Source organism: Malus sylvestris, chromosome 8, assembly GCF_916048215.2.
Source record: "Malus sylvestris chromosome 8, drMalSylv7.2, whole genome shotgun sequence".
Lineage (NCBI taxonomy): Eukaryota > Viridiplantae > Streptophyta > Magnoliopsida > Rosales > Rosaceae > Malus > Malus sylvestris.
The window spans coordinates 6,336,506-6,349,177 of NC_062267.1; the positions used below are offsets into that span (position 1 = coordinate 6,336,506).

Here is a 12,672-nt window from a genome sequence, read left to right on the forward strand (position 1 = left end):
CTAATTTGACCTATAAATACACACTCCACAATTAAACCCGGTCCGACCCGGTTCACACGACCCAACAACAAGACCTATCATCCAACCTGCGCCGCGCTTAAACCCTCGAACAAAAACCTAACTTCATTCCGGCTTCTTCGTCTTCTTTCTCTCTCTCTCTCTGATGCTCTCGCACCTCCATCACACTCCCTTCACTCTCGGAGTCACTCGCGGAAACACCAAACCCTAACCCTAATCGTTTGCAGGGGCGCTTTCCGGGACTCAGAGCCTCAGACGAACATGTCTGAAGCTTACAGGGCGAGTTCCGTCGATTGGAAGCCCTCTCCCTTGGTTGCCCTAGCCACCAGCGTCGACGACTCCCAAGTCGCCGCTGCTCGCCAGGACGGCTCCCTCGAGATTTGGCTCGTCTCCCCTGGCTCCGTCGGCTGGCACTGTCAGCTGGTACGGTCACAATACTCACAACCACGAACTCTCTTTCTATATACACATATATGTTTATGTATAGCTATTGGAATTGATAATCATCAGTAATTGATAGCTTACTTTAATTTAAAGGTTGAAATATCAATGTTTTTTGTTTGTTTTTGTGCTTAAGACGATTCATGGTGATCCTGAATCGAGAGTCTCGTCGCTTATTTGGTGTCGTGCTGGCTCGAAAGGGTTGCCTTGTGGACGGTTGTTCTCGTCGAGCATCAACGGTTCGGTTTCGCAGTGGGATCTTTTCCATTTGAAGCAGAAGGTATGCTTTTCTGTTTGTAATGAAGCTAAATTGAGCATTTCCATTGTTTAACTTGTAAGCCAAATTTTATGCAAACAATCGATGAGCGTGTGTAATTACTCCTACTTTCGTAATTCTTCTTAATTTTTAGTTCTCCAAGCATTTATTGTGATGAATTATCAGATGCTTTAACTACATTTTGTTTTTCATTCGTAGACCGTGTTGGATTCTATTGGGGTCTCAATCTGGCAAATGGCTGTTGCACCGTGTACTAATGAAACAGAACCTAGGGACCACCCTATTGGCAATGGGTTTCTTAAAGCTAATAGTACCGAGGGGGATGATCCAGAAACCAGTGATAGCGAAGATGATTCCGATTCAGCTGAGATTAATGAGCAATCAGTAGTTGAGAACCAGCGTGTGGCATTAGCTTGTGATGATGGCTGTGTGCGGATATACACCATTACCAACACAGATGAGTTTGTATACACTAAATCATTGCCTAGGGTCAGTGGTGAGATATCTACCCTCTTTGTTATTCTAGCTCTTGGAGTTTTGTTTTGCTTCCTTATTGTAGAGGTCGCACTTGGTGCGATGGCAAGTGCCTTCGCCCATGAGCGGTAGGTCTCGGGCTCGAGACTTGGGAGCAGCCTCTCCATAAAATGGGGGTAAGGCTAGCCGACATTCACCTCTCCCAGACCCTGCGTAAAGCGGGAGCCTTGTGCACTGGTTACGACCTTTATAAGTATCAATTTTGATGTTTTTGTGATGTTCTATATTTCAGGACGTGTCTTGAGTGTGACATGGAGTCCTGATGCTAAATTTATATATTCGGGGAGTAGTCATGGGTATGATTGAACATTTACAGCAACTGTACTTGTTGTGAACTTCTATGAATTATTACGAGTTATACTAGTGTCATTTCTATGCATTTGATGATTTTTTTTTTCGTTGGGCAGGATGATAAGATGTTGGGATGCTAAATTGGGCCATGAAATTTATAGGATTACGGTTGGGCTTGGAGGTTTGGGTAGTGGACCTGAACTTTGCGTTTGGTCGTTACTTTCTCTGAGGTAAAAATGAGGCACATATTTATTATTTTCTGTAGCTCCAAATTGATTTTTCAGTTTGTCGCATCTATTGGTGTTTATTAGCTGCTGAACTACCTTTTTGAAAATCGAGTTCTTTCATTACACCAGGTGTGGGAACCTTGTAAGTGCAGACAGTACTGGCAGTGTTCAGTTTTGGGACAGTCAGCATGGAACTCTATTGCAGGCACATTCGTACCACAAAGGTGATGTAAATGCTCTGGCAGCAGCTCCCAGCCATAATAGGGTGTTTTCTGCTGGTTCCGATGGTCAGGTACATGATACATCTCGGAGAGAAAAAGCGTTGGTAGTTCTGGATTGTTATTCTGTTCATTGTTTTAGGAAACAAGAATTTGATATCTGTCTCCAGAATATGAGGAAATTATAACTCACTTCAGTTGTAGCAACAGACTAATAGTTTAGCATAACAATAAACGATACACCAGGACATAACCAGCCAGTGCATTATTTTTATAATGCATTCATTTCTCGTTCTTTTGCTGTGCATTATGTGGACCCTGTATCTTATGCTGCATACAGTTCCATTAGAATGTTTTATGCCGTAATTGGATATTGTCCATTCATCTCTTACTGTATTGAAGTGAAATTCTGGGCGGTAGTTATTAACTAATGAGTAGTAAGAAGAACAGTTTATTATTTTCTCTAGCATCTTGAACTAATTGAATAAAAATGGAGGGAAATTAGGGACATCAAATTTACTTATGAAATGATAGATATATATTCCTGCTAATAATTCTTTATCGTTGAAATTCACTTTTTTTTCTATGATTTTGAATTTGCTATTTTTATCAAGGAGCATGCACTTGTCGAACTTGCTGATCGGCTACTATAATCTCAAATGGCCAATATCTTCTTTTGGCAGGTTATTCTTTATAAGCTCTCTAGTGCGACAGTGGGATCTAGTGATGACAAGTCTTCTTCTGAGGTGACGAAGAAATGGATCTATGTTGGCCTCGTAAAGGCTCATACACATGATGTTAGGGCTTTGACAGTGGCTGTACCGATCAGCAGAGAAGGTTTGCCCATATATTATGATTGATTTAATGTTTTTCCTTGTTTTTGCTGTTATTTAATCGTTCCATTTTCACACATAAAAAGATTCATCAGTTTATGCTTGTTTGTGTTCAAATGGATCTATGTTTAACTACTCCCCTTGTTACGTCTTAACTATTTTCCAATTCTTTAATTGAGTCATTCTCTCATTTGCAGATCCCTTGCCAGATGAAGGTATAAAAATACACCGTAAAGAACGTCGTAAGATAACGCCTAATAATATTAATGAGTTCAGTTATCGTAAATGGGCACATTTGGGTGTTCCCATGCTTATCTCTGCTGGTGATGACACAAAGCTAATCGCTTATCCTGTTAAGGAGTTCACACAGTTTAAACCCCATGATATCTGCCCTGCGCCTCAAAGACTACCAATTCAACTGGTGCTTAATAGAACATCCAAAGAATCATTGCTTCTTGTACAAGCTTCTAGTTGGGTGGATATCCTGCTTGTACGTACACAAAGTGGCACCTTTTCTAAGATGGCTCCTGTCTCCAAATGGGGCCAAGCCTCAACAGATCTTTTGGTTCGAGTCAAGAGTAAGGCATCTCGGAAGATCATTTGCAGCGCAATTTCTAGTACGGGGGTGCTTTTTGCTTATTCTGACCATGTGAAACCTAGCCTATATGAATTGAAGAAGAATAAAGTTGGCAAAAGTGCACTGACTGTTAATAAAAGACAACTTCCACAGAAACTACCATTTGGCCATTCCATGGTTTTTAGTTCTGATTCTTCTCGCTTAATGATAGCAGGGCATGACAGAAGAATATATGTAAGCTGCCTCCTTCTTGTTGCTCTATTTTATCTATTGTTAATTTGTTACAAAGAAAAAAACTTTTTGGGGTTTGACTTATGTTATTTTGGAAGGTTCCGCATGCATTTCTTCAGCCCTTGATTTGGCAATAACTTTGTGGATAATCATACTTTCTCACTCAAACGGATAGGTTACTTTTTTGACATTAGTTCTTGATAATCCTACTTTCGCTGCTAAAAAAAAGTTACTCTGTTTTTAGGGAGTCTTAATGCTTGTGCCTTTGAAGCAAATATATCAGGCCATTTAGCTCTTAGGTGAGGCTAAAAGCAATGCTAAAGAGCTTGATCATTCTGACTCTTTGAGAAATGATTGGACAGTTTAACCTGTAAAAAACATTGATTAGATAGTGGCAAAACCTGTGTATTCGTTAATGTTATATGGCTTCCATTTCTTGACTTACCTCTTATGCTGTAGGTTGTGGATGTGAGCAGAGAAGAACTCGTGCACAGGTTCACCCCTTGTCGCGATTTGCAGGATCAAGAATTACCACCTAGTGAGCCTCCCATAACAAAACTGTTCACCAGTTCTGATGGGCAGTGGCTGGCTGCCATCAACTGCTTTGGAGATATTTATGTATTTAATCTCGAGATACAAAGGTATGAAACTATACAAGATGTATCTTTTACTGGCCGGTACCTGTGATTGATAATAATTTTTGTTTTGATATTTTACAAGAACCCGGACCAATTTTCTATCCTAACTCTTTGTTTTTATTGTTAAAACAGGCAGCACTGGTTCATTTCAAGACTAAATGGTGCCTCTGTGACAGCTGGTGGTTTTTCCCCACAAAACAACAATGTGCTTGTAATCACAACCTCTTCAAATCATGTATATGCGTTGGATGTTGAGGAGAGAGAACTGGGAAACTGGTCAAGGCAGCATACATATTGTCTGCCGAAGAAATTCCAGGAATTTCCAGGCGAAGTTATCGGGCTCTCTTTCCCACCCTCCACAAGTTCATCTTCTGTTATCGTTTACAGTGCCAGGTGCGCTCCTTTTTCCTTGTGTCTGGATGAGGCGTGATGTGTGCATATGTTATAGAACTCAAAACATTGGAAGTCGCTAATGTGAAACAAAAGTTAAAAATGAGAATCCCTTGTCATTGGATTTTGCGTTGCCAGGGTATTACAACAAACGGAAGTTTTCATTCCCGCAATTCAACTCTGAAGTTTCATGTAGGAATAGTGCAGCTTAAAGTAGATTTTGGGGATATCCGTGCTTATGTTATATAACTAATTTCAGGGTTTTCTTATACTTTAGGGCAATGTGCTGGATTGATTTCGGGAAGCCCGTTGATCCAGATGATGAAAGTAGTGGCATGCCAAAAGGTCAGAATCCGACATCGTTGAATTTGCAAAGTAGTAATTCCATTAAGAAGATTCTAAAACGTAAATTGACAGACACTGAAACCGAGAGTAAACTTACGGCTATGAAGAATTTTGATTTTATTTGGTTCCCAAGTCCAGCTTTATTTTTAGGTCATCTTTCGAATAGTTCTCTGTTGATGATAGACAAACCATGGATGGAAGTGGTTAAATCTTTGGATTCTGTACCCGTACACAAACATGTTTACGGGACATAATGTCATGGAGGGTTTAGCCTTCGAGAGAGAGTGAGAGAGAGATCGAATGTGGCAATCGATCACTTTTACACGTTGCCATCGTGTATTTTTTTCTCTTTGGTTACGGAGGGCTAAAGCGTGTTGTGTAATTGTACTCATCAAAATTTTGTTCTTGTTAACTAGTTTAATGAAGTTTGTCTTACAATTCTTTTAGATTCCTGCATTTTGTTTGTACGTCCGTTGATTCCTTGTAGGATTGTTAGCAGCATGATTCCCTATCTAACAGCGAGATGTTGTGATGCTATACGAAATCTCGTTTTCCGGCTTTCCGGCCGAGTTCGGATTTCTGAGTTTTACTGTTCTGGCGAGGTCCATTCATGTAAATGTTGAGATTAGATGTCAATATTTGCTCTTTCTGTTATATATGGGACAGGGAATAGTTCAATTTTGCTCTCCAATTCCATCGAGCTCAAAGGAGATCTTCTAACCTCTTTGTCTTTGACAATGAGAAAAAGAAAAATAACAAAAGCTGTTTTTCCGTGGCGGTTGGTAAGACCACGTCGGCAAAGTTTGGTTTTTCCGGCGAAGTTGTTCGGTTGTTGTTTCCGGTGAAGTTGTGCGGTTCGAATCGCCTGTTACGGGAACCCGAAACAAGGGGGTGGGTGGGTGGAGTGCTTTGTGTTGGTCGGACAGCCACGCCACCAATCGTCCCTACCCAAGAATTTCTGTAGTTGGAATTTAATGAGGCTTTATGCCACCTTGAGAGTACAATCAGAAATTTAGGACAGGGAATCCAACATTTCCGCCGGTCTCATATCTTGACATTGGTGTTAAGGGAATGTTATCGGCCTTCTTATTTGGATCTTTTCGAGTTCTCTACTCTTTTTATTTTTATTTTATAATGTTGCACGATGAATGAAAGTGTCTACTTTGTAGTTTACCTTTAGAAATCAATCCTGTGAAAGTATAATTAAATAAAAAAATGTTAAACCGTTTGATTAACGTTGTTAAAATTTATGTTTGATTGAATAATATAGTTCATCTATTTATTTATTTTTATTTTAGTTCATATATTTATTATCCAGTTGTTAGATAATTAAACGATTTTGGATATGGTGGAATTTTTTACAAAGTTAATCTTTAAATAGTGACCTAGAAAATAAAAGCTTTAAATCATTATATAACATGCTGGGATAAAAAAATAGAATAAAAGAATCGTTTTATTTTTAGAAAAACTAATGAAAATTGTTTGAAAACTTTGAGTTTTAACGATAAAGACAAAATAAAGGGTGAAGTGAACAGTATCATGATTGACTTTTTGGTGTAAAAATATGGTTTTTCGTTAAAATGAATAGTACTGCGGGCTTTTCTCTAAAACTCCCTTTATTTTTTCCAATAAAAATTAAAAAGAAATGTTAATGAGATTTTCAAAAGTGAGACTCTTTATGGACTTTTTATCACCTTATATCTTTGACACAATATTTTATAATGTTGGCACATGAATTAACGTTAAAATGTGATGCAACAGACAGTTCATAAAAAATCTTATTTTGGAAGAATTTCGTTAGCATTTCTTCGGAATTTAAAAGATCAAAGTTCCTTTCCAAGATATGGAGTGCTAAATTTGAGGATGGACCTTCAAATAAAATCATAATCAAGGGAAATCTCATCTGCCAAAACAAATTCAATCATTGCACCAATATTATTTAATGAAAATCACATGCTTAGTGGGTAGCTATCAAAATGTGGTGGGCTGCCTCATTTGGTTGAAAATGGAGCTTACCCTCAGGTTCCATTTCATCAAGAAACTGTTTTTTTTGTTATTAAATTATTGTTGGCTTTGAAATTGCATTGCCAAATTTACCAGAGAATCTCTCGTGCATCAAAGAAACCGCATAACCATGGCCCTTGTTATTATTTTTTTCTCTCTCTCCTTGTAGCTTTTACCAATCTTAAACGAAAATGACCAATAAAATTGCGCACTGGATGCACGAGAGATTCTCTTCAAATTGAAATAGGATCCTTTTCGGATCTTTGTGAGGATTTGAAGAATAAATCAATCGTATCTGTTCATCGTACATCGTGCTACCACTTTTCGTTTGATACTATTTATATTCAATTTAAAATTTAAAATAATTTATAATTGCACGATGTACAATAAATGATTACGATTAATTGAACCCCACAAAAAATCCGAAGAGGATCCTTGTCCCTCCAAATTAACCCACCTAAAATTTGTAGTGAGCTAGGCTGGCAAGCTGGAGAAGAATAATAAAGTTGAATCATTTATTGCTCCTTTGGCCTTGGAATGGTCAACTCATCTAATCTCATCTCATCTAATCTCATCTGTTTATAAATGGGATGCAGCATCACTTTGCTCTTGAGTGGACCACAACTCTTTCTATGATTAGCTTTGTTTCCTTCACCCTTGTTTAAGGGAAGAGATCTGGTCCTGACCTCTTCCATCAAAGACCCAGGATTAAGTGATCCGGTTCGTTAAAACTTGATCTAACAATTACAATTATTATAATTTTTAGAGGGCTTCCTGTTTGTAACCATTGGATCAAATTTCAACTGTCTGGATCACTGACCTTTGATGGGAGAGATCCAAACCGAATCTCTTCCCCTTGTTTAACCTAAAACTATGTGATTATTGCAAAGCAAACACTTCACAGGTCACTTATTCTTAATTTATGCACTTTTCTAATGCATCGGTTCCTTTTAAAAACACTGGTCAATGCTTTAATAATTAACGAATCATTTCTCCTTATTTACAAATTACACTTTATTTTTAGGCTGATACACATACTGAAGCGACTTACATGCAAAGATCAAGTATTTTCCATTCCTTAATATGCACTTCGTTATCTAATCTTGGAGGCAACGAACTTAATGCATCCAGAAGCTTACGTCTATTGGGAAATTTTCTTTTCTTCAAGCTATCACCTTATTCAACGAAAATATGGCGATTGTGCTTGTGCTAAGGTTATTTGGCGATGTTTTCTTCCGCCTCGACTATCTATTTTGGCTTGGTGACCTTTACATGATAAACTTTCTACCAAGGTTGTACTTCAACAGCATGGTATTTCTTTGGTGTCCATTTGTTGTTTATGTCATAATTATGAAGAATCTATTGTGCATCTTTTTTTCAGCTATCGGATATCTAGGCAACTTTGGAGGTTGTTAGCATGTCAATTTAGTACCTCTTTGCTTTTTCATATTCTCTGGCTGGTTTTTGGTATGACTACGTGCATAAGCCCATTTCGAACAATTGCACATTCTTTGGATTTTTGCAAGTCTTTCTTCGACTGTTTGCAAAACTCGATATAAGTTTATTTTTTAGGGTCACCTAATATATTTTCATCATCTTTGCATGCCTATCAATTCTGGGATTGTTCATGGTGGGAATTTTATTCCTAGTTTTACTCTTAGGGTTTTGACACTTCTATCATTTCTTCTCTGGTTATCCGACCTACCCCTCACAAGGTGCCAATTATTTTTCATGTGTTTTGGTATCATCCTTGGTTTCTTAGGATTAAACTTAATACAGATGGTAATCTTAGTCCTATTGCTTGTTGAGGAGTTTTCAGGGATTTCCATGGTCAACTTCTTGGTGGTTTTTGCCTAAGGATTAGTTATCGCAACGCTTTCTTTACAGAATTATCAGCAATTATTATTGGTGTTCAGATTGCATATCAGAGGGGTTGACATTGTCTTTGGTTGGAAATTGACTCTTCTAGTGTTATTTCTACTCTCCAATCAATTGATTTTGATCCCATTGACTAAGTGTAACTTCTTTTTTGTTATCAATAAAATTCCACTTATACCGTCGAGATTTTTTTGAAGAAAAAAAAAGGAATACGTGGGAGAAATGAGAGATCAAAGGCCGAAAATTTACTAATATTTTTTGTGTTCCTAAGGTTGTTTCCTACTGCGTTGACAAGAAGAAATAAAATGGAATTAATTGGAAAGAAGGTAGCAAAAAAAGCAAGGAACAAGATCCCATGGGATCTAATTGCCTTTTATCTTTTACATTGTTTATTTCCCAATCTCTTATTTCGACAACTGCAGCAGATGAAATGAGATACTTCATTCCTGTCATCGTCTTATATCACTCCCAACTGCCGCCTTGGAAATCACCTGCGCTCATTGATAACTATTTCATTTTTAGTTTTTATTTTTTTTGTTAGAGATATAAGAGAAATATATGCAAGGGAAGCGAGAGATAAGGAAGAGTGGAGTAATGCAGAAGAAATGATCGGTTTTCGGTTTTACCTGGTTTTTGTGAAGCTGGACTTTTGGCTAGAGATGACTTGAAGAAACCAAAGTGCTGCAGCAATACAGATTTTCCCTGTAAGAAATCAGAATTTGCAGCACGCTCTTGAGAGAACAGAAGTAGCTAAAAAAACCGAAAAAACCGAATCAGGAAAGAACAAAAGAAAGAACCTTTATATTTGTTGCAGAAAAACCCTCAGAGTAATCCAATACATTCTGCATTGAAGATTCATCCTTTGGGAAATTAACACTTAACTTCTTCTGTAAAATAAGAACACATTCATGTAAATACATGGACCCGAAAAACAAAGATATACATTTGTGAAATATGTTTCTATGATATTTTTTTTGCCTTGGAGTAGTTGAGGACTGGGGAGCTAGCAGTGTCATCAAGGTGTTGTTCTCGGCTGCCAATTCCTTTGCTTTTCTTCTTGCTCTTCTTTCCCAACTTGGAACCCCACGAAACCGAAAAGGAAGACCTGTTTTCGTACACGCAGTCTTCATCGAATTCGTGGTAATGTGGAGGTCCAGAAGAAGCATCGGACACCATCGACAGATCTTCTTCTTCTTCTTCTTTTGTCTCCACATAATCAGCAAAACCCCCAGGTTTTTGGAACTGACTTTGAGAAAGATAGGAGGACTCATCTAGGTAACTTGTCCATCCAGATTCACACCCACTATTGCATTGTGATGGTGATATATTCATCTCCACTCTCCTCGACCCGAAACGGACTTTCACACTTAATTTCGAGCCGCTATTTCCAACAGAGTGTTGTTATTGGGGCTCCAAAAAACGAAGAAAGTGTGTATTTTGCAGTAGTGCAATTAGCTGCTGCTATGGCAATTCCCCTTTCTTTATTTTCCTTTTCTCAATGTTATTGTTGTTGTGGTTGTCTATATAAATACAAGTCAGAGGGAGGGAGGAAAGAAACCAAACAAATATTCAAATCCTATGCTACATTTGTCCTTTGCTCTATCTTTTGGCCTTGTTATTTTATCTCTTTGTGGATGAATCAAATTTGCCAGTTGGCTGTGGGGTGGTGGTGCTGGTGTGGGAGGTGGGGTGGGGTTAGGGGGAGGAAGAGAGGAAACGATGGCAATTGGTAAATAGTTGTGGGAAGGGAAGTGGTTATAATTTTGTGTGCAATTTTAGCAATAAACAGCTTGTTTCCACTTTTGATCAAAAGAGAGAAGAGATCCATAACTATTTACTCTTTTTTTTGCTTTTTTCCCCCTTATCCTATAAAGCCTAAACCTTCCTTCCTAACCACTACTCTATGGACGTGAAGTGTCGAACAAATAGTTAAAGTAAATTAGATAGTGACCACCAAGATTTTAAAAGACGTAAGTACTAGTTAGGTAGCAGGCTGAGACCTAACTCCTAAGTAATTAGATGTGGCCTATGTGAATTTAGATAAATTTTTTACATAATCGTATAAATAAGCACTTGCTTATACTTAAAAAATATATAATTACATTGAGATACATAAATTACAAAATAAAATGACCTATAAATTATAAAATATTAGAACATAATTGAAGCATGGAGAACAAGCATAAAATGTGTGTTCATCTAAGTATTCAACAAGTCTTTCAATTACAATTTATTAAAAAAATAAAAAGCAAATGAAAGTTATGTATTTGTTGTCTAAGTGAGACTATGAGAGTAGCGACCTAGGCGGGCACCTAGTCAAGTCTGGGAGGACTAGGCGGGCGCCTACACAGATCTAGACGCCATTTCTTAATTGTCAAACGTATAGGGATTAATCGGAGCAGTGACCAACCGTCTTTTTAGAATAGTGGTGATCACTTACTTTTGTATATAATATTTCATAATTTTTACCATGTTTGGTGGTGTTGTAAGACTGAATCAAATTGGATAACTCACAATTTTTATCCAAGACTCCGAGGGCTCGTTTAGTGTTCATAATTTGTTTGAAATGGGTAACTTATAAGCTTCGAGGTGTGTTGAAGTAAAGCATAAAAAGGTGATTTTCACACATTGAGGAAAAATGAGCGAGAAAATCCTTCTCAAGACATAAATGTAGAGGAGAGTATTTTTTTTTTTTTTTTTGTGGAGGGAATAGAGGGGATAAATTACAGAGAAATGCTAAGGAGATTCTCCAAGTGGAACTCTCTGCCATTTCTTTAAATTACAAGATGTTATATTCAATCATTTTGTTAGGATTAGAAGTTTTTGTCATGAACAATTCATTTTAAACTCTTAAATTAGACAAAATTTATTCATTTCTTTTTTCAAAATAGCTTGAATATATTGAATTATTCAACTCACTTCAATCTTAGATGTTAAACGAGCCCAAACTTCGATTTCTTTGCATGACAAACCAACATTGGGAAATATTGAAGAGGAGTGAAAAAAAAAAAACATATATATTTTGACAAACGATAGTTTTAGTAGATTAAATTGTTGAATGTTATGGGTGAGAAGGATTGAAGAGAATCACATCCACACCAAGATGCATAGGTAATATTACTTTTTGTCACTACGGTAAAATATATAACTTGTCCCTAGATGGTTTTTGCTAAAGAATCTAGCAAAGAGAGGAAATTGAAATTAAAAAATTTCTTGACCCCATGTTGGTTTAGAGGTCGCTTAAATCAGTCGACAATTTTCTTTTTATGTGTATAACAAAAGTATCCTTGACTCTTTTGGTTTTTGACCTACATTTCATTTCATTTGATTTGACTCTTTTGGTGCTTGACACTAATTATCCATGATTTAATAAAATAATTTTAGAAAAGCCCAAATAATTAATCAATTTGGGAAGAAACAGAAGTGAATATTTGCTAGAAAATCTTGTTGAATATACATCCAATAATATGTATCTTATTGAATGAGAATCCTATTGTGAGGATCTTGAAAATTCGTGTATAATGTCTGTTCATCGTACATCGTGTAATTATAAATTTTTTTAAAATTTTTTATTTAAAATTAAATACAAACGGTACCTGGCAAAAAATGACCGCACAATGTACGACGAATATACACGATTCACGAATTCTCTTAAGAGAATCCGCATTCTATCTTGTTGGGGCCCTGCTGATGTGTGATAATGCCCATTGGCCAACACATTTTCTGGTTTCAAAATAATGTAAGAACAAAACAAAAAAATCAATAATATG

The 12,672-nt window shown here is 37.1% G+C and overlaps 2 protein-coding genes across 3 annotated transcripts; one reads left to right on the forward strand and one right to left on the reverse strand.

Moving 5' to 3' along the window:
- Positions 1–53: 53 nt before the first annotated feature.
- On the forward strand, positions 54–5,466 carry LOC126632426 (WD repeat-containing protein PCN-like). The gene is made up of 11 exons (XM_050302837.1): positions 54–441; positions 596–739; positions 935–1,232; positions 1,503–1,566; positions 1,678–1,791; positions 1,918–2,080; positions 2,690–2,843; positions 3,037–3,650; positions 4,107–4,288; positions 4,418–4,678; positions 4,953–5,466. Exons 1-11 carry the CDS (start codon positions 280–282, stop codon positions 5,272–5,274), a joined length of 2,478 nt encoding a protein of 825 aa, XP_050158794.1. The 5' UTR covers positions 54–279; the 3' UTR covers positions 5,275–5,466.
- A 3,659-nt stretch (positions 5,467–9,125) lies between these two features.
- Positions 9,126–10,537, reverse strand: LOC126632432 (protein SOB FIVE-LIKE 5-like). 2 transcript variants are annotated; one of them, XM_050302844.1, is made up of 4 exons: positions 9,881–10,537; positions 9,700–9,789; positions 9,529–9,604; positions 9,126–9,409 (listed from the first exon to the last, which is right to left on the reverse strand). In XM_050302844.1, exons 1-4 carry the CDS (start codon positions 10,232–10,234, stop codon positions 9,390–9,392), a joined length of 540 nt encoding a protein of 179 aa, XP_050158801.1. In that variant the 5' UTR covers positions 10,235–10,537; the 3' UTR covers positions 9,126–9,389. The 2 variants fall into 2 exon arrangements, with proteins under 2 accessions (XP_050158801.1, XP_050158800.1); XM_050302843.1 differs by having other exon boundaries at positions 9,126–9,393; positions 9,881–10,525.
- Positions 10,538–12,672: the final 2,135 nt, after the last annotated feature.